The sequence below is a fragment of the Heterodontus francisci genome, chromosome 16 (genome assembly GCF_036365525.1).
Source record: "Heterodontus francisci isolate sHetFra1 chromosome 16, sHetFra1.hap1, whole genome shotgun sequence".
Taxonomy (NCBI): domain Eukaryota; kingdom Metazoa; phylum Chordata; class Chondrichthyes; order Heterodontiformes; family Heterodontidae; genus Heterodontus; species Heterodontus francisci.
Genome location: NC_090386.1, coordinates 102982440 through 103010272, shown reverse-complemented (window position 1 = coordinate 103010272; position 27833 = coordinate 102982440). Strand labels below are relative to the sequence as shown.

The window sequence follows — 27833 nt, the reverse complement described above, 5'->3', positions numbered from 1 at the left end:
CATTGTCCCCCTCTTTTGTGAAGACAGATGCAAAGTATTCATTAACAACAATAGCAACATCTTCTGCCCCTCCACCTAGGTTACCTTTTGGGTCTTTTATGGGCCCTACTCTTGCCTTAGTTATCCTCTTACTCTTAATGTATTGACAAATCATCTTTGGGTTCTCCTTGATTTCGCTTGCACAGTGGCGCAGTGGTTAGCATCGCAGCCTCACAGCTCCAGCGACCTGGGTTCAATTCTGGGTACTGACTGTGTGGAGTTTGCAAGTTCCCCCTGTGTCTGCGTGGGCTTTCTCTGGGTGCTTGGTTTCCTCCCACAAGCCAAAAGACTTGCAGGTTGATAGGTAAATTGCCCATTATAAAAAATTGCCCCTAGTATAGGTAGGTGGTAGGGAAATATAGGGACAGGTGGGGATGTGGTAGGAATATGGGATTAGTGTAGGATTAGTATAAATGGGTGGTTGATGGTTGGCACAGACTCGGTGGGCCGAAGGGCCTGTTTCAGTGCTGTATCTCTAGAAAAAAAAAATTTCCTTCATGCCCTCTCTTTGCTTTTCTAATTTCCTTTTTGATTTCATCCCTCCACTTTCTATACTCCTCTCAGCTTTCTGCAGTATTGGGTTCTCGGTGTCGGATATAAGCTTTCCTTTTCTGCCTTGTCTTTACCCTGTTAGCTCCTTGACATACAGCGGGCTCTAGATTTGGCCGTCCCATCCTTTTTCTTTATGGGAACATATTTACTCTGAACCCTTTGAATCACCCTTTGAATGCCTTCCACTGCTTTGACACTGATTTACCTTCAAGTAGCTGTTTCCAGTCCACTTTCACTAAATCATTCTTCATCTTAGCAAAATTGGCCTTGCCCCAATTGAGAACTATAACTCCTGTTCTATCCTTGTCCTTTTTCACAATTATGTTAAAACTGACTGAATTATGATCACTACCACCAAAATGCTCTCCCACTGCCACTCCTTCCACCTGCCCAGCTTCATTTCCTAAAACTAAGTCTAAAATTGCACCCTCTCTTGTTGGACTTGCTACATACTGGGCAAAAAAGTTCTACGGAATGCATCTCAAGAATTCTGCTCCCTCAGTTCCTTTCACACTAAAACTATCCCAGTTAATATTGGGGTAATTAAAATCCCCTACTATTACTGCCCTACTGTTTTTGCAATTCTCAGAGATTTGCCTACATATCTCCCTCTGACTGTCTGGGGGTCGAAAGTACACTCCCAGCAGTGAGATTGCCCCTTTTTTGTTCCTTAGCTCAATCCATATGGCCTCATTTGATGAACCTTCCAACATATCATCCCTCCTCACAGCTGTAACCGTTTCTTTGACCAAAATTGCCACTTCCCCTCCTTCCTTGTCCCCCTTTCTGTCATGTCTGAAAACCCTGCCATTCCTTTCCCTCTTTAAGCCATGTTTCTGTAATACTGCCACGTGTCTATCTGTGCCCTCAGCTCATCTGCTTTATTTGCTACACTCCTTGCATTGAAGATACCCTTGAGCACTGCCAAACTCTTTTAAAAAAAATTTCTAACCTTTGTTTCCTCTGCCTTCCAGTCTCATCCACTAATTTTCTGACTTCCATTTTCATTTCTGACTTTGTCCCAACTGAGTCTACCCTCAGGTCCCCAAACCCCTGTCAAACTAGTTTAAACCCTTCCCAACAGCACTAGCAAAACGTCCCACAATGAACTCCTGACTCCGTTCAGGTGCAACCCATCCGGCCTGCACAGGTCCCATCCCCCCAGACCCAGTCCCAATGTTCCAAGAATCTAAAGCCCTCCCTCCTGCACCAACTTTCCAGCCACCATTCATCTGTCATATCCTTCTATTTCTATACTCACTAGTGCGTGGCACTGGGAGTAATCCGGAGATTATTACTTTTGAGGTCCTGCTTGCTAATTTCTTACCTAGCTCAGTAAACTCTTTCTGCAGGACCACATCCCTCTTTCTACCAATGTCATTGGTACCAAAGTGGACCGCAACTGCTGGCTGTTCACCCTCCCCACTCAGGATGCTCTGTAGCCGCTCAGTGACATCCTTGACCTTGGCACCAGGGAGGCAACACACCATCCTGGATTCAAGTCTGCGGCCACAGAAAGGCCTGTCTGTTCCACTGACTATTGAATCTCCTATCACCATCGCTTGTTAACTGTCTGGCGGTCACCCATTCCCTCTCTCCCTGCATGCTTTTAAGCTGTGGGTTGACCACATCTAAAACTGTGCTATCCACAAAGCTCTCATCCCCACGAATGCACTGCAGTGTCACTAGCTGCTGCTCAAGTTCTAAAACCTGGAGCTCAAGCTGTAATAAACCTTACTGTTTCAAAATAAAATGGTAGACTCACCAGTTTTTTCCTCCTGCTTGTGTGCCTTAATTAATGTAGTTAAGGTAGTTACATGCATTTTAATTTTGTTTTTTTCTGATTTGTAGCTATTTACACACACACCCGAACAGTAGTGTACTAACCTAGCTATTTACTGCCTAACGGCAGTTACTCACCAACCAATCACCTTACAGCTTTCCTGTGATGTCAGTGTTTGAATTTTTTTTTCAAACTCAGCCAGCGCGTGCCAACTCCTGAAGAGCTGCTCCCATGTAGGTCCAACTCCTCTCAGCTCCTGAAGGTAAGTGTGGGCCCCAAGACTGGCGCTGTATTTATTCTCTCCCGGGTCTAGCTGCTCCCACGCAGGTCCAATACCTGAAGTTAAGTGCAGACCCTGAGACTGGCACTGTATTTATTCTCTCCTGGGTCTAGCTGTTCCTACGCAGATCTGGTTCCAGTCCTCTCAGCTCCCGAAGGTAAGTGCAGGCCCTGAGCTTGGCACTGTATTTATTCTCTTCCAGGTCTAGCTGCTCCCTTGCAGGTCTGGTTCCAGCTCTGTCAGCTCCTAAAGGGAAGTGCAGGCCCTGAGCTTGGCACTGTATTTATTCTCTTCCAGGTCTAGCTGCTCCCTTGCAGGTCTGGTTCCAGCTCTGTCAGCTCCTAAAGGGAAGTGCAGGCCCTGAGCCTGGCACTGTATTTATTCTCTTTCAGATCTAGCTGCTTTCTCACAGATCCGGTTTCAGCCCTCACAGCTCCCGAAGATAAGTACAGGTCCCTAGCCTGATGCTGTATTTATTCTCTTTGCTCCCTCGCAGGTCCAGTTTCAGCCTTCTCAGCTCTGGAAGGTAAGTGCAGGCCCCGAGCCTGGTGCTGTATTTATTCTCTCCCGAGTCTAGCTGCCTCCTCGCTGGCCTGGATAAAAAATTGACTTAAGGACAGAAAACAGTGAGTCGTAGTTAATGGTTGTTCTTCAGACTGAAGGATGGTAGACAGTGATGTTTTCCAAGGTTCAGTGCTGGGACCACTGCTGTTTTTGCTGTATATAAATGACTTGGATCTTGGAATACTGAGTAGAATCTCAAAATTTACCAATGACAGCAGAATTAGATGTGTGGTTAACAGTGAGGATGATATGAACCGCCTGGAACAGGTCACAGATAGGCTAGCAGAATGGGCAGAGAGCTAGCAGATGGAATTTAATACTGACAAGTGGGAGGTGATGCATTTTGGCTGCAGGAATAGGGAGAGCCAATATATACCTAATGGCACAATTCTAAAGCATGTGCAGGAACAGAGGGACCTGGGGGTGCATGTACATGAAAGCCAGCATGGACCAATGGTTCAAATGGCCTCCTTCTGTGGTGTAAATGACTCAATGACTCTCCTCTGCTGCAGTGCGAGGGTTCCTCACAGGCATGAGTAGCCATGTCTTCAATCCCCAGCCGTTGTCCCTCAGAATTGATCCCTGAAGGTGAGCGGGGGACCTAAAAAACTGTGGCCCCTTGGAACGTCGAAGTATGTAGGCATCTTGGCTGCTTCCTGGGAAGCGGGCACACACCTGTAGGATGCACTTCCAGTAGTCGCAAACCCGTTGTACATTGAGAGAATGGAGGTCCTTCCTGTTGATGAAGGTGACTGGCTGGTCTGTTCGAGCCTTCTTGGCCACATGTGTGCAGTCGATGGAGGAATCTGGAGGAATCCGGCAATGGCCCTGAAGCCAATGGCACTCTCCTCCTAACTGTCAGGGTTGGTTTGGTACCACACACAGTCGCTGGCCCTATTGAACAAGGCATTTCTCACCTCCTTGATGCAGTGGTGTGCTGCTGCCTGCAAGACCCCACACATCTCCAGTGGATCCCTGGAAAGAGCCAAATGTGTAGAATTTGAATGCCTCGATGATCTTCAGGGCCAAGGGCATTGGGCGTCCTCCAAAGCCCATGGTTCTCAGTTCATCCTGCAGCATGGTGCATAAGTCGGTGATGGCCTCCCTGGAGAGCTGCAGTCTTCACTGACACTGCCACTTGGACATTTGGTGGTAGCTGAGGCATGTCTGGTACACTCTCTGGTGTGGATCGGCCATTCTTGGCATGGCCGGCTGCTGCCGCTCTCCCATTGGAGCTTCATGGGTGGGCACAGCCAGATCCTAGCCCTCTCTCCCTCTGAGCCACTTCTGTGGGGCATGGGTCCACAAATACAGGGTGTCTGAGGCACATGACAGCTGATTTTTACCTCTTTCGTGCTCTGTCCTTGCAGGAACAAACCTGCCTTGGGACATTCCCATTGCTACTCCCCTGTGAATATGCGCTAATGCCCCTCAGTGCGCACCCTTACAGACTGTAATAACTTGACCAAGTGCCTATTTTTCATGTGTGAATCTAGACAGTGTCTAGGGGCAGTGATATAGATCCTGGGGCAGAGATCTGGTCAATGTGTCAGTAACACTGCCCTGCAAATTCAGCTTCAGACTAATAACTAAACATTATATAAGTTTTTTATGAATACCCTTTGATGTAGATGTCACTGGATCGGTCTCCTGTCAGCGGATTCACATCATCAAGTGCCACATCGTCTGTGTTCCAGATAATGACTCTCAGCTCATAACTAATAAATATATAAGAGTAAAAATTGCCAATCAGTAATAATAAAACAGTGCTGTACCATATCAAGAGTTGACATCAACTGAACAATACTCCTTGATTTTAAAGTTGGGTTAAAATCTACTTGGAATTCCAGCTAATTAGGAATTAGGAAGGCTAATGGAATGTTGGCCTTTATTGCAGGAGGATTTGAGTACAGGAGTAGTGAAGTCTTGCTTCAATTGTATAGAACCTTGGTTAGACTGCACCTGGTGTACTCTGTGCAGTTTTGGCCCCCTTACCTTAGGAAGGATATTATTGCCATAGAGGGAGTGCAACGAAGGTTCACCAGACTTGTTCCCGGGATGGCGGGACTGTCCTATGAAGAGAGATTGGGGAAACTGGGCCTGTATTCTCCAGAGTTTCGAAGAATGAGAGGTGATCTCATTGAAACCTGCAAAATACTTAAAAGGGATAGACAGGGTCGATGCAGGTAAGATGTTCCCCCTAGTTGGGGAGTCTAGAACCAGAGGACACAATTTCAAAATAAGGGGGAAGCCACTTAGGACCGAGATGAGGAGAAATTTCTTTACCCAGAGGGTTGTGAATCTTTGGAATTCTCTAACCCAGAGGGCCGTGGAAGCTCAGTCATTGAGTATGTTTAAAGCAGAGATTGACAGATTTCTAAATATAAATGACACAAGGGGATATGGGGATAGTGTGGGAAAAAGACACTGAAGTGTCATGATCGTATTGAATGGCAGAGCAGGCTTGATGGGCTGAATGGCCAACTCCTGCTCCTATGTTCCTAATGCATTTTACCAGGCCCCAGTCCAAAATGGCAGACATGAAGCCTGCCCCAAAGACCATACAACAGAATGGGCGGCACAGTGGCGCAGTGGTTAGCACTGCAGCCTCACAGCTCCAGGGACCCGGGTTCGATTCTGGGTACTGCCTGTGTGGAGTTTGCAAGTTCTCCCTGTGTCTGCGTGGGTTTTCTCCGGGTGCTCCGGTTTCCTCCCACAAGCCAAAAGACTTGCAGGTTGATAGGTAAATTGGCCATTATAAATTGTCACTAGTATAGGTAGGTGGTAGGGAAATATAGGGACAGGTGGGGATGTTTGGTAGGAATATGGGATTAGTGTAGGATTAGTATAAATGGGTGGTTGATGGTCGGCACAGACTCGGTGGGCCGAAGGGCCTGTTTCAGTGCTGTATCTCTAATCTAATCTAATATAGCCAGCTTCGCTCATGAAAAAAGATCTGACTGCCTCTATGGAACATATTTAGACTTCCCACTTCACACTGTCTTCTCCACTACACCTTCCATCACTTTACTGGTGATTGAGAGTGAACTGATGGGGCAGTAATTGGCCTGCATTTTGTGTACAGGACATACCTGGGCAATTTTCCACATTGCTGGGTAGATGCCAGTGTTGTAGCTGTACTGGAACAGCTTGGCTAGGGGTGCGGCAAGTTCTGGAGCACAGGTCTCCAGTACTATTGCTGGAATGTTGTCATTGCCTTTGCAGTATCCAATGCCTTCAGTCATTTCTTGATATCACACGGAGTGAATTGAATTGGCTGAAGTCTGGCATCTGTGATCCTGGGGACTTCAGGAGGAGGCTGAGGTAGATCATCAACTCGGCATTTCTGGCTGAAGATTGTTGCAAATGCTTCAGCCTTATCTTTTGCATTGATGCGCTGGGCACCCCCATAATTGAGGATGGGGATATTTGTGGAGCCAACTCCTCCAGTTAGTTGTTCAATTATCCACCACCATTCACGACTGGATGTGGCAGGACTGCAGAGCTCAGATCTGATCCATTGGTTATGGGATTGCTTAGCTCTGTCTATCGCATGCTGTTTACCCTGTTTGGCATGCAGATAGTCCTGTGTTGTAGCTTAACCAGGTTGACACCTCATTTTAAGGTATGCCTGGTGCTGCTCCTGGCATGCCCTCCTGCACTCTTCATTGAACCAGGGTTGGTCCCCCGGCTTGATGGTAATGGTACAGTGGGGAATATACTGGGCCATGAGGTTAGAGTTATACAACTTAATCACGAGAGGTCATTTTAAAGTTGTATCTGGCCCTGGTGGGTCCACATTTGGAAAACTGTGTACGGCTCTGGTCTCAATATTTAAGAATGAGCATTCAGTTACTGGAGGGGGTAGACAGAAGAGTATTCAGTTATTTGGTACATAGAAAGGATATTCAGTTACTGGAGATGGTACAGAGAAAGATAATCAGCTATTGCAGTGTGTACAGAAGAGATATTGCATTATTGGGGTAGGGACAAGGATATTCAGTTATTGGAGGGGCTTCAGACAAGAATATTCTGCTATTGGGGCACAGAGAAGAATATTCAGTTATTGCAGTGGGTACAGAGAAGGATATTCAGCTGTTCAGGTACAGAGAAGGTTATTCGGATATTGGAGACGGCATAGAGAAGTATATTCCCTTTTGAATGCTTCAATTGAACCTGCCTCCACCAGACGCGGGCAGTGCATTGCAGACCTTAACTAATCGCTGCATGAAAAAGTTTTTCCTCGTGTTACTTTTGCTTCTTTTACCAATTACTTTAAATCTGTGCCCTCTCATTCTTGATCCTTTCACGAGTGGGTACAGTTTCTCTCTATCTACGCAGCCCAGACCCCTCATGATTTTGAATACCTCTATCAAATCACCTCTCAGCCTTCTCTTCTCCAAGGAAAAGAGTCCTAACTTCTCCAATCTATCTTCACATCTGAAGTTCCTCATCCCTGGAACCATTCTCCTGAATCTTTTCTGCACCCTCTCTAACGCCTTCACATCCTTCCTAAAGCGCGGGACCCAGAACTGGATGCAATACTCCAGCTGAAGTTATTCAGTTATTGGGGTAGAGAGAAGAATATTCAATTACTGGAGGGGGTACAAGGAAGGATATTCAATAATTGGGGAGCAGAGAAGGAAATTCTGTTATTGGGGTACAGAAAAGGATGTGCAGTTGTAGTACAGAGAAGGATATTCAGTTAGTGGAGCGGGTACAGAGAAAAAAATTCTATTGTTGGGGGGTGGAGGGTACAGAGAAAGATATTCAGTTAATGGGGTGCAGAGAAGGATATTCAATTATAAGGGTAAAGAGAAGTATATTAGTATTTGGTGGGAGTACAGAGAAGGATGTTAGTTAATTGCAGCAAGTAAAGTGAAGGATATTCTATTATTGGGGTACAGAGAAGGATATTCATTTATTGAAGGGGCTATGGACAAGAATAATCTGATATTTGGGTGCATAGAAGATTGCTCATTTACTGGGGTGCAGAGAAGGATATTCAGTTATTGGATGGGGTACAGACAAGCATATTTTGTTATTGGGGTACAGAGAAGGAACTTCAGTTCTCGAGGTTCTGAGAAGGATATTCATTTACTGTAGGAGGTACAGAGAAGAATATTCAGTTATTGTAGGTAATACAGTGAAGGATATGAAGTTATTGGGATACAGAGAGGTTATTGGGATACATTGGGGTACAGCGTGACAGAGGTGGAGGTAAGAGAGGAGGGGGAGTTGCACTATTGATTAAGGAGAACATCACGGCAGTACTTAGAGAGGATATCCCGGAGGGAATGTCCAGCGAGGTCATATGGGTAGAACTTAGAAATAAGAAAGGGGTGATCACTTTGATGGGATTATACTATAGGCCCCCCAATAATCAGAGGAAAGTGGAGGAGCATATATGTAGGGAAATCACAGATAGGTGTAGGAATTATAGGGTTGTAATAGTAGGTGATTTTAACTTCCCTAATATTGACTGGGACTGTCTTAGTGCTAAGGGATCAGATGGGGAAGAATTTGTTAAGTGTGTCCAGGATAGTTTTCTGAAGCAGTATGTGGATGGCCCTACCAGAGAAGGGGCTACACTCGACCTCCTCTTAGGAAATGAGGATGGGCAGGTGGTTGATGTGTCAGTGGGGGTGCACTTTGGGACCAGTGACCATAACTCTATTCGCATCAAGATAGTTATGGAAAAGGATAGGACTGGTCCTCAGGTTGAAGTCCTAAACTGGGGGAAGGCTAATTTCCAAGGCAAAAGTTGAATTGGAAAGGCTGGTTACAGGTAAAGGGACGTCTGGCAAGTTGGAGGCTTTTAAAAGTGAGATATGAAGAGTTCAGGGCCGGCATGTTCCTGTTAGTTGGAAGGGCAAGGCTGGCAAGTTTAGGGAACCTTGGTTGACGAAGGATATTGAGGGTCTGGTCAGGACAAAGAAGGAGGAATATGTCAGGTATAGGCAGCTAGGATCGAGCAAGTCCCTCGAGGAGTATAGGGGATGTAGGACTACACTTAAGAAGGAAATTAGGAGTGCGAAAAGGGGCCAGGAGATTTCCCTGGCTAAGATAAAGGAGAATCCTAAAAGATTCTATAAGTATATTAAGAGTAAAAGGGTAGCTAGGGAGAGAGTAGGTCCCCTTAAGGATCAGTGTGGCAATCTATGTGTGGAGCCACGGGAAATGGTGAGGTCTTAAATGAATATTTCTTGTCAGTATTTACCGTGGAGAAGGCCATGGAAGCGAGTGAATTCAAGGGAGGGAACACCGATATCCTGGAGCATATTAACATGACAAAGGAGGAGGTGTTGGAGGTATTGAAGTACATTAAGGTGGATAAATCCCCAAGGCCTGACCAGGTGTATCCTAGGATGCTATGGGAAGCAAGGGAGGAGATTGCTGGGGCCCTGGCAGAGACTTTTGTATCATCGTTAGCCACGGGTGAGGTACCGGAAGACTGGAGGATTGCTAATGTTGTGCCTTTATTTATTTAAGAAGGGCAGCAGGGATAAGCCAGGGAACTACAGGCCGGTGAGCCTTACATCAGTGGTGGGAAAGTTATTGGAAGGGATTCTGAGAGACAGGATTTATATGCACCTGGAAAGGCATGGTTTGATTAGGGATAGTCAGCATGGCTTTGTACGTGGGAAATCATGTCTCACGAATCTGATTGAGTTTTTCGAGGAGGTGACCAAGAGGATTGACGAGGGCAGGGCGATGGACGTTGTCTACATGGACTTTAGCAAGGCCTTTGACAAGGTCCCGCATGGTAGGCTGGTCCAGAAGGTTCGAACACATGGGATCCAGGGTGAGCTAGCAAATTGGCTACAAAATTGGCTTGGTGATAGGAGGCAGAGGGTGGTAGTGGAGGATTGTTTTTCAGATTGGAGGCTGGTGACCAGTGGTGTGCCGCAGGTGCTGGAACCTCTGTTGTTTGTCATATATATTAATGACTTGGATGTGAATGTAAGGGGCATGATTAGTAAGTTTGCAGATGACACAAAATTTGGTGGTATAGTGGACAGTGAAGAAGGTTGTCTAAGGTTACAACAGGATATAGATCAACTGGGAAAGTGGGCAAGGGAGTGGCAAATGGAATTTAATGCAGACAAGTGTGAAGTGATGCATTTTTGGAAGTTAAACCAGGGCAGGACATATACAGTGAATGGCAGGGCCCTGGGCTGTGTTCTTGAGCAGAGAAACCTTGGGGTGCAAGTACATAGTTCCCTGAAAGTGGCAAAACAGGTAAACAGGGTGATGAAGAAGGCGTATGGCATGCTTGCCTTCATCGGCCAAGGCATTGAGTACAAGAGTTGGGACGTCATGTTACAGTTGTACATAACATTGGTTAGGCCGCATTTGGAGTACTGTGTGCCGTTCTGGTCGCCGCACTGCAGGAAAGATGTGATTAAGCTAGAGAGGGTGCAGAAAAGATTCACAAGGATGTTGCCTGTTTTGGAGGGCTTGAGTTATAAAGAGAGATTGGATAGGCTGGGCCTGTTTTCCCTGGAGCGAAGGAGGCTGAGAGGGGACATGATAGAGGTATATAAAATTATGAGAGTCATAGATAGGGTAGATAGCCAGAGTCTGTTTCCCATGGTAGGGGTGACTAAAACTAGAGGGCATAGATTTAAGGTGAGACGGAGGAGGTTTAAAGGGGATCAAAGGGGTAATTGTGGGTATCTGGAATGAGCTGCCAGAGGAGGTGGTGGAGGCAGGAACAGTAGCAACATTTAAGAGGCGTCTGGACAGGTACTTGAATGAGCAAGGCATAGAGGGATATGGAATTAATGCAGGCAGGTGGGATTAGTATAGATAGGCATTATGGTCGGCATGGACGCGGTGGGCCGAAGGGCCTGTTTCTATGCTGTACGACTCTATGACTCCATGACTTTATGTGAGTATTGGGTACAGAAAAGGATATTCGGGTTCTGTAGGAGTCCAGAGAAGGATATTCAGTTTTCAGGTACAGAGAAGGATATTCAATTACTGGGGTACAGTGAAGAATATTCAGTTATTGGAGGGTGTACAGAAATGGAGATTAAGTTATTTGTATACAGAGAAGCTTAGTGGAAGAGAGGAGTATTTAAAAGCTGCACGGGAAACACCAGCAGTGGTAGAATAGCAAAGCACAGCAGGAGAGAGGAGCCTTTAAAAACAGCACAGGAAACACTGGCAGTGGCAGAGCAACAAAACAGAGGGAGAAAGGGGAAACATTGAGAGGCGGGAATATATTGCGAAGTGATGTCACAGGACAAGGAGCCACATGGGGTAGGTACACTAGTAAGCATTTAATTTTTATTGTAATTTAATCAGTCAACTATCAAGTAAGACGAGATCAATTAATTATTATTAAACTAAAGCCAACTAGATAATTTATCGTATAGTTACAATCAGTAACCAATTAACTAATTACATCCGGGGATAAAGTTAAAATTAAATAACAAGGGATAGTATATTAAATATTTTCCAGTAAATTCAAATCTGAGGTATGTAGGCAATAAGAGTAAAGTCAAACATTTATGTTAACATCCCTATAAAATAATGTGACATCAGCACAAGGGAAGCAGCTGATTGGTGATAGGCTGGTGAGTATTTATTTGTGTCATAAGTTTATTTTGTTAAGTCAGCCAATAGTCTAATAAATCAAGGTATGGCAGGGCATCTCAGTGCCATGGAGAGCACATCTATTCCATGGGGGAATCCAGCACGCTTCTTGTGACCTGGACAGTCACATGTGCAGGAAGTGACATCAGCTGGAGTGGCTTAAGCTTCAGGTTTCAGAGTTTGAGCAGAAGCTGGCGGTGCATCCAAGAGGTTAAGAGTTTAGTGGATAGCACATATCTGGATATGGTCAGCCCACATCTTAAGGATTTGCAGGCAGATAGGGAATGGGTGACCACCAGGCAGCCAAGGAGGACCAAGCGGTAGTGCAGGAGTCCCCCAAGTGTATCTCGCTCTTCAACCAGTATTCATTTCTGAACACTGGTAAGAGTGATGGTTCCTCTGGGGAGTGCAGCCAGAGCCAAGTCCACACCACCATGGCTGCCACAGCTGTACGGGGTGGAGGGTGGGGGGAGGTGGTAGGAAAACTGGGAATGTAGTAGTTATTGTGGATTCTATAGATAGTGGATTAACCAGGTGTTTCTGCAAGCACAGATGTGAATGTTGTCTCCCTGGTGCCAGGGTCAATGATGTCACTCTGAGGAGGGAGGGTGAACAGCCAGCAGTCATAGTCTATATTGGTACCAATGGCACAGGCATAAAGAGAGATGAGGTCTATGCGTCTATTCATGAAGCCCAAGATCCCATATGCTTTACTAACCAAAATGTCCTGTCACCACAAGTCCCTCTGTTCCTGCACACTCTTTAGAATAGTGCTATTAAGTCTATATTGCCTCACCCTATTCCTTCAGCCAAAATACATCATCTCATACTTGTCTGTATTAAATTCCATCTGCCACTTGTCTGTTCATTCTGCCAGCCTATGTATGTCCTGTTGCAAGCAGTTCATATCATCCTCACAAATGTGGATTAATTAAGGAAAGCCAGCACAGATTTGTTAAGGGCAAATGGTGTTTACCTAATTTGATTGTGTTTTTTGATGAGATAACAGAAAGGGTTGATGTGGTATATATGGACTTCCAAAAGGCATTTGATAAAGTACCATATAACAGGCTTATCAGCAAAGTTGAGGCCCATGGAATAAAAAGGATAATGACAGCAGGGATATGAAGTTGGCTGAGTGACAGGAAACAGAGTGTAGTGGTGAATAGTTATTTTTCAGACTGAAGGAAGGTATATAGTGCCATTTCCCAGGGATAAATATTAAGACCACTGCTTTTCTTGATCTATATTGACGACCTAGACTTGTGTGTGCAGGGCACAATTTCAAAATTTGCAAATGACACAAAACATGGAAGAATTGGGAACTGTGAGGAGGATAGCGATAAACATCAAGAGGACAGGCTGGTGGAATTGGCGGAGACATGGCAGATGAAATTTAATGTAGAGAGCTGTGGAGTGATACATTTTGGTAGGAAGAATGAGGAGAGGCAGCGTAAAATAAAGGGTACAATTCTAAAGGGGGTCCAGGAGCAGTGGGACCTGGGAGTATATGTATACAAATCATTGACGGTGGCAGGGCAGATTGAGAAAGCGGTTAATAAGGCATACGGGATCCTGAGCCTTATAAATAAAGGCATAGAGTACAAAAGCAAGGAGGTTAAGGTGAACTTTTATAAAACACTGGTTCAGCCTGAACTGGAGCATTGTGTCCAGTTCTGGGTTCCACACTTCAGGAAAGATGTGAAAGCGTTAGAGAGGGTGCAGAAAGGATTTACAAGAATGATTCTGGGGATGAGGGACTTCAGTTACGAGGACAGATTGGCGATGCTGGGGCTTTTCTCTTTAGAGAAGAGAAGATTAAGAGGAGATTTGATAGAGGTATTCAAAATCATGAGGAGTCTAGACAGAGTAGATAGATAGAAACTGCTCCCATTGATGAAAGGGTCGAGAATCACCTATAATACCATTTAAGGTGATTGGTAAAAGAACCAGAGGTGACATGAGGAAACATTTTTTTTATGAGGCACTGCTCCTCGAGCATGCGTGAGCTTCACTGGAACACCACAGCAGGACAAGGACAGAAAGGTCAGAGTGGGAGAAAGATAGAGAATTGAAATGTCAGGTGACTGGAAACTCGGGGTCATGCCTACAGACTGAACAAGATGTTCCACAAGATGGTCACCCAGTCTGCGTTTGGTCTCCCCAATGTAGAAGACACTACATCGTGAGCAGTGAATACAGTATACTAAATTGAAAGAAGTACAAGTAAATCGCTATTTCACTGGTAAGGAGTGTTTGGGGCCTTAGATAGACAGAAGGGAGGAGGTAAAAGGGCAGGTGTTACATCTCCTGCACTTGCATGGAAAGGTGCCATAGGAAAGGTAGGAGGTGTTGGGGGTGACTGAGGAGTGGACCAGATCCTTTGGAATGCTGAAAGTGGAGGGGCAGATGTGTTGATGGTGGCATCATGCTGGAGGTAGCAGAAATGGTGGAGGATGTATACAGAGGTGGTGGGATGGAAGCTGAGGACAAAGAGAATCCTATCGTAGTTCTGGGAGGGAGAAGAAGGGGTGAGAGCAGAAGTGCATGAAATAGAATGGACACAGTGGAGGGTCCTGTCAACCACAGTGAGGGGGGAATCCTCGATGAAGGAAAACATATCGGAAGTGCTAGTATGGAAGGTTGCATCGCCCAAACAGATGCAACAGAGATGGAGAAACTGAGAGAATGGAATAGAATCCTTATAGGAAGCGGGATGTGAGGAAGTGTAGTCAAGGTAGCTGTGGGAGTCCATGGGCTTATAGTGAATATTGTTCGATAGCCTATCCCCAGAAATGGAGACAGAGAAGTCGAGGAACGGAAGGGAAGATTCGGAGATGGACCACGTGAAGGTGACAGCAAAGTCACTGAAATTTTCCAGTTCAGGATGAGAGCAGGAAGCGGCACCAATACAGTCACACAGTCATCAATGTATTGGAAAAAAAGGTGAGGGAGGGAGCCTGAGTAGGACTGGAGCAAAAATGTTCCACACATCCCACAAAAAGCAGGCATAGCGAGGACCCATGCAGGTACCCAAAGCATATTTGGAGGAAGTGAGTGGAGTTGAAGGAGACGTTGTTCAATGTGAGAACAAGTTCAGCCAGGCGGAGGAGAGTGGTGGTGGTGGACTGGGACTGGTTGGGACTCCGTTCTAGGAAGAAGCAGTGAGCTCTCAGACAATCCTGGTGGGGAATGGAGATGTACAGGGATTGGATGAGAACAGAGAGGAATGTGAGTGCATTCATGGGTAGAATATAATACTATTGCCAAAATAATTGAATTTTAGTTCTGTTAACCATCTTAGTAATCTCTTACCTGATTGGCTGCCGGGGTTTGATATTGACTGGCAGAGGTGCAGGTAAGTCAACAGGGAACATGTCGACCCACATGTGAACTTGGCCCTTGGGAAATAAAGATAGTGACAATTGTCAATCTGAGAGTGCTTCTTTGAACCTGCATTGTTTGTTCCTTCTAAAATCAAATAATCCATCTACAGATTCCTCCCTGCATCTCCATTGTTCATAGCTGACCTACACAATGAATTTCTCAGGACTGTGACGCTCTTTATATCTTTTAGTCTTTCCTTCTACCAACAACAACTTTTTAAAACCAAGTTTGGTATCACAAAATTAATTCTTGATTTCCTTTTTGTTATCATGTTTTCACTCAGTGAGTTGTTACAATCTAGAATGCGCTGCCTGAAAGGCCGGGGCAGGCACCATCAATTATAACCTTCAAAAGGGAATTGAATAAATACTCGAAAAGAAGAAATTTGCCGGGCTATGGGGAAAGAGCAGGGGCGTGGGACTAATTGGATAGCTCTTTCACACAGCCGGCACAATGAGCTGAACATCCTCCTTCTGTGTTGTATCATTGTATGATTCTCTAGCATCCTAAGATATAGGCTTTGTCCTTTAAATTAGATTTCTCAATTCAAAGAAAGAATGACACCCTTTACAGTGCTTAGCAATGTAAAGCTTCCAGACCACGTCAATCAGCAAAATATATTCAAATTTGACCAATGTTCTTTGCACATCACAAAAAAGTATTCATCACTGAAGTTTTTATTTTAAACCATATTTATTAGATGAAGCAGAAAAAGGGTGCATATGACAGATATCAGATGGATAATACAATTGAGAATCAGGCTGAATATAGAAGGTTCAGAGGCAAAGTGAAAAAGCAAATGAGAGAAGCAAAGAGAGGTTATGAGAAGAGACTGGCAGCTAACATAAAAGGAAATCCAAAAGTCTTCTATAGACATAGAAATAGTAAAAGGTGGTAAAAGGAGGAGTGGGGCCAATTAGGGACCTGAAAGGGATTTTACAGATGGAGGCAGGGGGCATGGCTGAGGTACTAAATTACTAATCCGCAGCTGTCTTTACCAAGGACGAAGATGCTGCCCAAGTCATAGTTGAAGAGAAGGTAGTTGAGACACTGGATGGGCTAAAAATTGATAAAGAGGAGGTATTAGATAGGCTGGCTGCAACTAAAGTTTGTAAGTCACCAGGACTGGATGTGATGGATCCAAGAATACTGAGGGAAGTAAGGGTGGTAATTGCAGAGGCACAGGCTATAATCTTCCAATCCTCCTTAAATACAGCAGTGGTGCCAGAGGACTGGAGAATTGCAAATGCTACATTCTTGTTCAAAAAAAGATGTAAGAATAAATCCAGCAACCACAGGCCAGTCAGTTTAACCTCAGTGGTGGCAAAGCTTTGAGATTTGGGACAAAATTCACAGTCACTTCGATAAACATGGATTAATTAAGGACAGCCAGCATAGATTTGTTGAGGGTAAATCGTGTCTAACTAACTTGCTTGAGTATTTTGATGAGGTAACAGAGAGGGAAAGTTAGAGCCCATGTAATTGATGTGGTATACATAGACTTCCAAAAGGCATTTGATAAAATGCCACATAACAGGCTTGTCAGCAAAGTTAGAATGAAAGGGACAGTAGCAGCATGGATACAAAATTGGGTGAGTGTCAAGAAACAGAGAGTAGTGGTGAACGGTTGTTTCTGGAGGAAGGGATATAGTCAGGTTCCCCAGGGGTCAGTGTTAGAACCCCTACCTTTTTTGATGCATATTAATGACCAAGACTTGGGTGTTCAGGGTACAATTGCAAAATTTGTGGATGACACAAAACTTGGAGTCGTAGAGTAATCTAGAGCACAGAAGGAGGCCATTCAGCCCATCGAGTCTTGGTAGTAGTGTGAACTGCGAGGAGGATAAACTTCAAAAGGACACAGACAGGCTGGTGGATTGGGTGGACAAATAACAGATTAAATTTAATGCAGAGAAGTATTAAGTGATTCATTTTGGCAGGTAGAATGAGGAGAGGCAATATAAAATAAAATATAAAACAAAGAGTACAATTCTAAAGGGGGTGCAGGAGCAGAGGGCGGGAGTATATGTACACAAATCACTGAAGCTGGCAGGGTAGGTTGAGAAAGTGTTTTTTTTTTATTCATGCATGGAATGTGGGCGTCACTGGCTAGGCCAGCATTTATTGCCCATCCCTAATTGCCCTTGAGAAGGTGGTGGTGAGCTGCCTTCTTGAACCAATGCAGTCAATGTGGGGTAGGTACACCCACAGTGCTGTTAGGAAAGGAGTTCGAGGATTTTGCACCAGCGACAGTGAAGGAACGGCCGATATAGTTCCAAGTCAGGATGGTGTGTGACTTGGAGGGAAACTTGCAGGTGGTGGTGTTCCCATGCATTTGCTGCCCTTGTCCCTCTAGTTGGTAGAGGTCGCGGGTTTGGAAGGTGCTGTCTAAGGAGTCTTGGTGCGTTGCTGAAGTGCATCTTGTAGATGGTACACACTGCTGCCACTGTGTGTCGGTGGTGGAGGGAGTGAATGTTTGTAGGTGGGGTGTCAATCAAGCAGGCTGCTTTGTCCTGGATGGTGTCGAGCTTCTTGAGTGTTGTTGGAGGTGCACCCATCCAGGAAAGTGGAGAGTATTCCATCATACTCCTGACTTGTGCCTTGTAGATGATGGACAGGCTTTGGGGAGTCTGGAGGTGAGTTACTCAGCACAGGATTCCTAGCCTCTGACCTGCTCTTGTAACCACGGTATTTATATGGCTACTCCAGTTCAGTTTCTGATCAATGGTAGCCACTAGGATGTTGATAGTGGGGGATTCAGCGATGGTAATGCCATTGAATGTGAAGGGGCGATGGCTAGATTCCCTCTTGTTGGAAATGTGGAAATGGTCATTGCCTGGTACTTGTGTGGCGCGAATGTTACTTGCCACTTATCAGCCCAAGCCTGGTTGTTGTCCAAGTCTTGCCGCATTTTTACACAGACTGCTTCAGTATCTGAGGAGTCACGAATGGTGCTGAACATTGTGCAATCATCAGCGAACATCCCCACTTCTGACCTTATGATTGAAGGAAGGTCATTGATGAAGCAGCTGAAGATGGTTGGGCCTGGGACACTACCCTGAGGAACTCCTGCAGTGATGTCCTGGAGCTCAGATGATTGACCTCCAATAACCACAACCATCTTCCTTTGTGCTAGGAATGACTCCAACCAGCGGAGGGTTTTCCTCCTGAACCCATTGACCTCAGTTTTGCTCGGGCTCCTTGATGCCATACTCGGTCAAATGCTGCCTTGATATCAAGGGCAGTCATTCTCACTTCACCTCTTGAGTTCAGCTCTTTTGTCCATGTTTGAACCAAGGCTGTAATGAGTTCAGGAGCTGAGTGGCCCTGGCGGAACCCAAACTGAGCGTCACTGAGCAGGTTGTTGCTAAGCAAGTGCCGCTTGATGGCACTGTTGATGACACTTTCCATCACTTTACTGATGATTGAGAGTAGACTGATGGGCCGGGTTGGACTGCTTTTTGTGTGCAGAACATATTGTCGGGGCCCATAGCTTTTGCAGTATCCAGTGCTTTCAGTCATTTCTTGATATCACGCGGAGTGAATCGAATTGGCTAAAGTCTGGCATCTGTGATGCTGGGGACTTCAGGAGGAGGCCGAAATGGATCATCAACTCGGCACTTCTGGCTGAGGATTGTTGCAAATGCTTCAGCCTTATCTTTCACACTGATGTGCTGGGCTCTCCCATCATTGAGGCTGGGGATATTTGTGGAGCCTCCAGTTAGTTGTTTAATTGTCCACCACCATTCACGGCTGGATGTGGCAGGACTGCAGAGTTTAGATCTGATCCATTGGTTATGGGATCGCTTAGCTCTGTCTATTGCATGCTGCTTACGCAGTTTGGCATGCAGATAGTCCTGTGTTGTAGCTTCATCGAGTTGACACCTCATTTTGAGGTATGCCTGGTGCTGCTCCTGACATGCCCTCCTGCACTCTTCATTGAATCAGGGTTGGTCTCCTGGCTTGATGGTAATGGTAGAGTGGGGGATATGCTGGGCCATAAGGTTACAGATTGTGGTTGAGTACAATTCTGCTGCTGCTGATGGCCCACAGCGCCTCATGGATGCCCAGTTTTGCATTGCTAGATCTGTTCGAAATCTATCCCATTTAGCACGGAGGTAGAGCCACACAATACGAAGGAGGGTATCGTCAATGTGAAGGCAGGACTTCATCTCCGCAAGGACTGTGTGGTGGTCACTCCTACCAAGACTGTCATGGACAGATGCATCTGCAGCAGGCAGATTGGTGAGGGCGAGGCCAAGTATGTTTTTCCCTCTTGTTGGTTCCCTCACCACCTGCCGCATACCCAGTCTAGCAGATATGTCCTTTAGGACTCGGCCAACTGGGTCAGTAGTGGTGCTACAGAGCCACTCTTGGTGATGGATATTGAAGTCCCCCACCCAGAGTACATTTTGTGCCCTTGCCACCTTCAGTGCTTCCTCCAAGTGCTGTTCAACATGGAGGAGTACTGACTCATCAGCTGAGGGAGGGGGGTAGGTGGTAATCAGCAGGAAGTTTCCTTCTCCATGTTTGACCTGATGCCATGAGACTTCATGGGGTCCACAGTCGATGTTGAGGACTCCCAGGGCAACTCCCTCCCTACTGTAGACCACTGTGCCACCACCTCTGCTGGACCCATCCTGCCGGTGGGACAGGACATACCTGGGGAAGGTGATGGCAGTGCCTGGGACATTGCCTGTAAGGTATGATTCCGTGATTATGACTATGTCAGGCTGTTGCTTGACTAGTCTGTGGGACAGCTCCCCCAACTTTGGCACAAGCCCCCAGATATTAGTAAGGAGGACTTTACAGGGTCGACAGGGCTGGGTTTGCTGTTGTCGTTGCCTAGGTCGATGCCGGGTGGTCCATCCGGTTTAATTCCTTTTTATTGACTTTGTAGCGGTTAGATACAACTGAGGGGCTTGCTAGGCCATTTCAGAAGGCATGTAAGAGTCAACCACATTACTGTGGGTTTGGAGTCACATGTCGGCCAGACCAGGTAAGGACAGCAGATTTCCTTCCCTAAAGGACATTAGTGAACCAGATGGGTTTTTGCAACAATCGACAATGGTTTCATGGCCATCATTAGACTAGCTTTTTAGCTCCAGATTTATTAATTGAATTCAAATCCCACCTTCTGCTGTGGTGGGATTCAAACCCATGTCCTCAGAGCAATACCCTGAGTCTCTGGGTTTCTAGTCCAGTGATAATACCACTCCACCACCTCCCGTTAAGAAAGCATACGGGATCCTGGGTTTTGTAAATAGCGGCATAGCGTCTAAAAGCAAGGAGGCTATGGTGAACCTTTATAAAACACTGGATTGACCTCAACTGGAGTATTATGTCCAGTTCTGGGCACCACACTTTAGAAATGATGTGAAGGCATACAGAGGGTACAGAAAGGATTCATGAATATGGCTCCAGGGATGAGGAACTTCAGTTCTATTTCTCTGTTTCTTTCTCCCCTAACATTGCCCCCACTTTGATCATCAGTGTGTATTACCCAGAAAGATCGCCATTGCCACCATCACTGTTGTTTTACACTGGCCCAGCAGGAGCACATTTCAAAGCCACTTCTCCATCTTATCAGATGATCAGTTTGAAACAATACCTGTTCCGAAGAAGGGTCACTGACCCGAAACGTTAACTCTGCTTCTCTTTCCACAGATGCTGCCAGACCTGCTGAGTGATTCCAGCATTTCTTGTTTGTGCCTGTGTCTTGCCAGACTGACATTATTTAACAGTTGATTCCAAGAATGAATAAGTAGAAACTGGGCGTTACAGTGAATGAGAACACACTGCTGCTACCTCTAGGATTAAGTTCAGATGCAGCCTGTCCCCTTGCTGCCTGTTAGGATCCCAAAATAAATAACTTTGTAATAGTCTCAATCTAGTTTACCTGTGACATCCCTGGATTGTCAGGTATCTGAAGACTCCGGATTTCTAAGTGCTCAGGCACCAGTTTAGCTCCATATTCTGGCATATCCTCCCAGTGCTTCAACACGTATAGAGCCTTCTGCTCATCAGTCATGATGGGATTTTCCCCTTTCTTGTTGTCCCCTAAAATTCAAGAAAAACTATTAGATGCAGAATGTTTAATAAGTCTTACCCTTCTCTAAAGCCAAGTCCTCTAAGAGTTCTGCGCTGCCTCAGTATCTGAGGAGGCTAATTCAGCATCACTTGCGCAGTCACCACTTTCCTGACACTGAATCATTCCCTCCAGCTCCCAATCCCCTACTAGCACAACTTTCTTGCCTCTGTCAGCATTATGATCAGTCATCCGCTAAATGCTAAATATGCTCTACTAATCACCTAAGCTTCTGTTTATTGCATTAAAGACTGTCATGCACTAACTCATTCTCAAGGGTTGCAGGATTGGGCTTTTAATTTTTGAGGGCTGGCCAGTTCTGCCAATGTTAGTTCTGGCAAAATTCAGACATGATGAGTCAATCCACTGCACAGGTGGATAATGCACCAAATCAAGTGATGTTCAGCCCCTGGGTAAAGCAGTCTGGATTACTTTGTGCTGACCTAACCAACACAATCCTTAACACAAACTTTACACCTCATATCCACAGTAAGTGGGGGGGATCACAGCAGATGGGCTCGGCTGATTCAAATGGGAAAATTAGATTATCTCCCTTCTGCTCCAGACACAAGATCCAATTCAAAGGCCTCCAGGACATTGTAAGTGGCAATCATGCACCCAACCCAGCACCAACCAACAAAGCACTCTGGCTCTGAAGTGTGGACAGCATTATACCCATCGATGCCAAGACCCTCATCATACCAGGACCTTAGAATGAAATGTATAGAACATTGGAACAGGAGGAGGAGACCATTCAGCCACTTGACCTGTTTCGCTATTCTATTAGATTCTTCTTATCCCTGATAGGTTTACCCCACAAAAGTCTATTGATCTGTGCTGCAGCAAGGCAATTTTACACTAGCCTTCTCTGACCCATAAAAAAGCCCGAGGTCCAATACCTCACAACACCCGCTGTCCTACACCTAAAAATAGGCATTTCTAAATTTATGAGCCACTGTAATTTATTTTTCACCAATAATCTGCTGGAAGTCCATTTTCTTTATTTGTTTGGGGGATGTGGGTGTCGCTGGCTATGCCAGCATTTATTGCCCATCCCTAATTGTCCTTGAGAAGGTGGTGGTGAGCTGCCTTCTTGAACCACTGCAGTCCTTGGGGAGTAGACACACCAACAGTGCTGTTAGGAAGGGAGTTCTATGATTTTGACCCAGCGACAGTCAAAGAACGGTGATATAGTTCCAAGTCAGGATGGTGTGTGTCTTGGACGTGAACTTGCAGGTGGTGGTGTTCCCATGCATTTTCTGCCCTTGTCCCTCTAGGTGGTAGAGGTCGCGGGTTTGGCAGGTGCTGTCAAAGGAGCCTTGGTGAGTTGCTACAGTGCATCTTGCAGATGGTACAAACTGCTGCCACTGTGCTTCGGTGGTGGAGGCAGTGAATGTTAAAGATTGTGGATGGGGTGCCAATCAAGTAGGCTGCTTTGTCCTGGATGGTGTTGAGCTTCCTGAATGTTGTTGGAGCTCCTGACTTGTGCCTTGTAGATGGTGGACAGGCTTTGGGGAGTAAGGAGGTTAGTGTCCACAGAATTCCCAGTCTGTGACCTGCTCTTGTAGCCACAGCATTTATGTGGCTGGTCCAGTTCAGTTTCTGGTCAATGGTGATACCCAGTATGTTGATAGTGGGGGATTCATAGAAACATAGAAAAACATAGAAAATAGGAGCAGGAGTAGGCCATTCGGCCCTTCGGGCTTGCTCCACCATTCAAAAAAGATCATGGCTGATCATCTAATTCAGTACCCTGTTCTCACTTTCTCCCCATATCCCTTGCTCCCTTTGGCATTAAGAAATATATCTATCTCCTTCTTTAATATATTTAATGACTTGGCCTCCACTGCCTTATGCAGTAGAGAATTCCACAGGTTCATCAGCCTCTGAGTGAAGAAATTTCTCTTCATCTCGGTACTAAATGGCATACCCCGTATCCTGAGACTGTGACCCCTGGTTCTGGACTCCCCAACCATCGGGAACATCCTCCCTGCATCTAGCCTGTCTAGTCCTGTTAGAATTTTATAGGTTTCTAAGAATGCCCCTCTCATTCTTCTAAACTCTAGTGAATATAGGCCTTGTCCAACCAATCTCTCCTCATACGTCAATCCTGCCAACCCAGGAATCAGCCTAGTAAATCTTCTTTGCACTCCCTCCATGGCAAGAACATTCTTCCTCAGATAAGGAGACCAAAACTGCGTACAATACTCCAGATGCGGTCTCACCAAGGTCCTGTATAACTGCAGTAAGACATCCTTGCTCCTGTACTCAAATCCTTTTGCAATGAAGGACAACATACCATTCGCCTTCCTAACTGCTTGCTGCACCTGAATGCTTACTTTCAGCGACTGGTGTACATGGACACCCAGGTCTCGTTGCACCTCCCCCTTTCCCAATCTATCACCATTCAGATAATAATCTGCCTTTCTGTTTTTACAACCAAAGTGGATAACCTCACATTTATCCATGTTAGACTGCAACCGCCACGCATTTGCCCACTCAGCCAACTTGTCCAAATCACATTGGAGCCTCTTTGCATCCTCCTCACAGCTCACATTCCCCCCCCCGCACCACCCTCCCCCCCCACCGCCCCAGCTTTGTGTCGTCTGCCAACTTGGAAATGTTACATTTAGTTCCTTCACCCAAGTCATTAATATATATTGTGAATAGCTGGGGCCCAAGCACTGATCCCTGTGGTACCCCACTAGTCACTGCCTGCCACCTGGAAAAATACCTGTTTATTCCTACTCTCTGTTTCCTGTCTGTCAACCAATTCTCAATCCATGCCAGTATATTACCCCCAATCCCATGTGCATTAACATTGCACACTAACCTCTTATGTGGGACCTGATCAAAAGCCTTCTGAAAATCCAAATACACCACATCCACTGGTTCTCTTATCTATTCTACTAGTTACATCCTCAAAAAAGTCCAGTAGATTTGTTAAGCATGATTTGCCTTTCGTAAACCCATGCTGACTTTGTCCAGTCCCGTTTATGCTTTCCAGGTGTTCTGCTATAACATCCTTTATAATAGACTCTAGAATTTTCCCCAATACTGATGTAAGGCTAACTGGTCTGTAACTGCCTGTTTTTTTCTCTCCCTCCTTTTTTGAAATAGTGGGGTTACATTTGCCACCCTCCAATCTGTAGGAACTGCTCCAGAGTCTATAGAATTTTGGAAGATGACCACCAATGCATCCACTATTTCCAGGACCACATTGCTGTGGGTATGGAGTCACATGTAGGCCAGACCAGGTAAGGACAGCAGATTTCTTTCCCTAAAGAACATTAGTGAATCAGATGAGTTTTTACAACAATCGATAATGGTTTCATGAGCACCATTAGACTAGCTTTTTAATTTCAGATTTTTTTAATTAATTGAATTCAAATCCCACCATCTGCCTTGGTGGGATTCAAAACCATGTCCCCAGAGCATTATCCTGGGGTTCTGGGTTACTAGTCTAGTAATATTACCACCACGCCACCACCTCTCCTAATAGATAATTTAGATAACATCCAGAGGCACTTTGTTATTCATGACGTTTGTGACCTCCTCAAAATATTTAACTAGATTAGCCCAACATGAGCTACTCTTTCAAAAATCCATGCTGACCCTCTGATCAACTGATACTTGTCCACATGATCCATTACTTTGCCCTGATGAAAGATTCCAGTAACCTCCCCACAACTGACATTAGAACAAAGAACAAAGAAAATTACAGCACAGGAACAGGCCCTTCGGCCCTCCAAGCCTACGCCGATCCAAATCCTCTATCTAAACATGTCGCCTATTTTCTAAGGGTCTGTATCTCTACTTCCTGCCCATTCATGTGTCTGTCTAGATACATCTTAAAAGACGCTATTGTGCCCGCGTCTACCACCTCCGCTGGCAACGCGTTCCAGGCACCCACCACCCTCTGTGTAAAGAAAGTTCCACGCATATCCCCCCTAAACTTTTCCCCTTTCACTTTGAACTCGTGTCCCCTTGTAATTGAATCCCCCACTCTGGGAAAAAGCTTCTTGCTATCCACTCTGTCTATACCTCTCATGATTTTGTACACCTCAATCAGGTCCCCCCTCAACCTTCGTCTTTCTAATGAAAGTAATCCTAATCTACTCAACCTCTCTTCATAGCTAGCGCCCTCCATACCAGGCAACATCCTGGTGAACCTCCTCTGCACCCTCTCCAAAGCATCCACATCCTTTTGGTAATGTGGCGACCAGAACTGCACGCAGTATTCCAAATGTGGCCGAACCAAAGTCCTATACAACTGTAACATGACCTGCCAACTCTTGTACTCAATACCCCGTCCGATGAAGGAAAGCATGCCGTATGCCTTCTTGACCACTCTATTGACCTGTGTTGCCACCTTCAGGGAACAATGGACCTGAACACCCAAATCTCTCTGTACATCAATTTTCCCCAGGACTTTTCCATTTACTGTATAGTTCACTCTTGAATTGGATCTTCCAAAATGCATCACCTCGCATTTGCCCTGATTGAACTCCATCTGCCATTTCTCTGCCCAACTCTCCAGTCTATCTATATTCTGCTGTATTCTCTGACAGTCCCCTTCACTATCTGCTACTCCACCAATCTTAGTGTCGTCTGCAAACTTGCTAATCAGACCACCTATACTTTCCTCCAAATCATTTATGTATATCACAAACAACAGTGGTCCCAGCACGGCTCCCTGTGGAACACCACTGGTCACACATCTTCATTTTGAGAAACTCCCTTCCACTGCTACTCTCTGTCTCCTGTTGCCCAGCCAGTTCTTTAACCATCTAGCTAGAACACCTTGGACCCCATGCGCCTTCACTTTCTCCATCAGCCTACCATGGGGAACCTTATCAAACGCCTTACTGAAGTCCATGTATACGACATCTACAGCCCTTCCCTCATCAATCAACTTTGTCACTTCCTCAAAGAATTCTATTAAGTTGGTAAGACATGACCTTCCCTGCACAAAACCATGTTGCCTATCACTGATAAGGCCATTTTCTTCCAGATGGGAATAGATCCTATCCCTCAGTATCTTCTCCAGCAGCTTCCCTACCACTGACGTCAGGCTCACCGGTCTGTAATTACATCGAGAGGTCTATAGTTTCATTCTTTCTTCCTCCTTAAATCATGGAGTGACCTTTGCAATTTTTCAAACAAAGGTACAATTCCTGATTCGAGCGCGCTTTGGAAAATTATGACTAACACATCTACAATTTCACCACCTATCTCCTTTAATACTTTGAGGTGAACACTATCAAGTCCTGGGGATTTGTCTATCTTAAGTCCCCCTATTTTCTCCATTGCCACGTTTTTCATTTCTATTCAATCCACTAAGTTCCTCCCCTTGACTTCATTTTAGGTTCCCTTATCCCGCTGGTGTTCTGTCAATTTCCTCCACTGTGAAAACAGATACAAAATACAAATTTAACCAGTCTGCCATTTCCTTAATATACATTTTGATCTCACTTTCAGCTTTCTTTAATGGCCCCTTTATCACTCTTTTTCTCTTAATATATTTATAACAAAATTTTCTGGTACCTTTGTATCCTTTGCAAGTTTTGTTAGTCTTTTTTTCATCTGCTTTTTTTCATCTCATTACTTTCTTTGTCTCCCATTGTTGCTTTTTATAACTCTCCCAAACAGCCAAATTTCTACTTATCCTTGCTTTTGTTTAAGCCTTTCCTTTTAGCTTGATGCTGTCTCTTACGTCATTTGCTGACCCTGATGTTTAAGTGCACAAGTGGATCTGTTGCTTTTTGTGGGAACATACTGGTTGTGTACCAAATACTTCTGTGTTTATTTGTATATTCACCCATTAACAGCTCAGTCCAGTTTATTTCAGTCAATTTATTTCTCAACCCCTCAAAGTTTATCTTACTTAAGTTCAAAGGCCTGGTTAGTGATTCTCCCTTTCAAACCAATGGAGAATTTTTAATCAAACCCACTGGGTAGCAAACAAATAGAATGAATCAAGTTCCTGTTCTACACTGGCCCCATTCTACTCTCCATTGAAGTCAGAAAAGTAGAATCATGCAGCCACCTCAAACCTGCCCAGGGTGGGGTAGGGTTCAGGGAAGGGTGGCGGTGAGGGGATGGTGTTCAAATTACCCTCCTAATGTTCAGTTCACATTCTGGTCACTGTTTGCAAGAGGCTCCCTTATCATCAAATTGTTAACTAATATTCTAGTTTGTTAAGTCATCCCTGAATCCAGTCAGGCCTGTTAATTGTACATAAATTGGGTATTTAATCGTATTCAGGTGGTGGTTATTAACTGGGACTCAGCTGTGCTCATATTTTTAGGAGCAGACTGAAAGTATGATTGTTTGTTGGAGGTGCACTATGTGTGAATGCGTGTGCCTTTCTCTGTAATTTAAAGCTTTTCAGTGTATAAGGACTATCCTCCAGCACCTTGCTACCTGAGTGAAAACATGGCCTGTTTGCTTAGAGCCGTTATGGCACAGAAGGAAGCTATTTGGCTTATCGAGTCCATGTTGGCTCTCTGTTGAGCAATCCAATCAGTCCCATT

General features: G+C 45.2%; 1 protein-coding gene across 1 annotated transcript in view; it reads right to left on the bottom strand.

Moving 5' to 3' along the window:
• LOC137378425 (fer-1-like protein 4) overlaps positions 1-27833 on the bottom strand; it is a 518691-nt gene that overhangs the window by 38071 nt on the left and 452787 nt on the right. Inside the window, 3 exon segments of the mRNA XM_068048756.1 lie at positions 4838-4936; positions 15138-15223; positions 21109-21269. Of these exon segments, the coding sequence (XP_067904857.1) occupies positions 4838-4936; positions 15138-15223; positions 21109-21269 (346 nt within the window).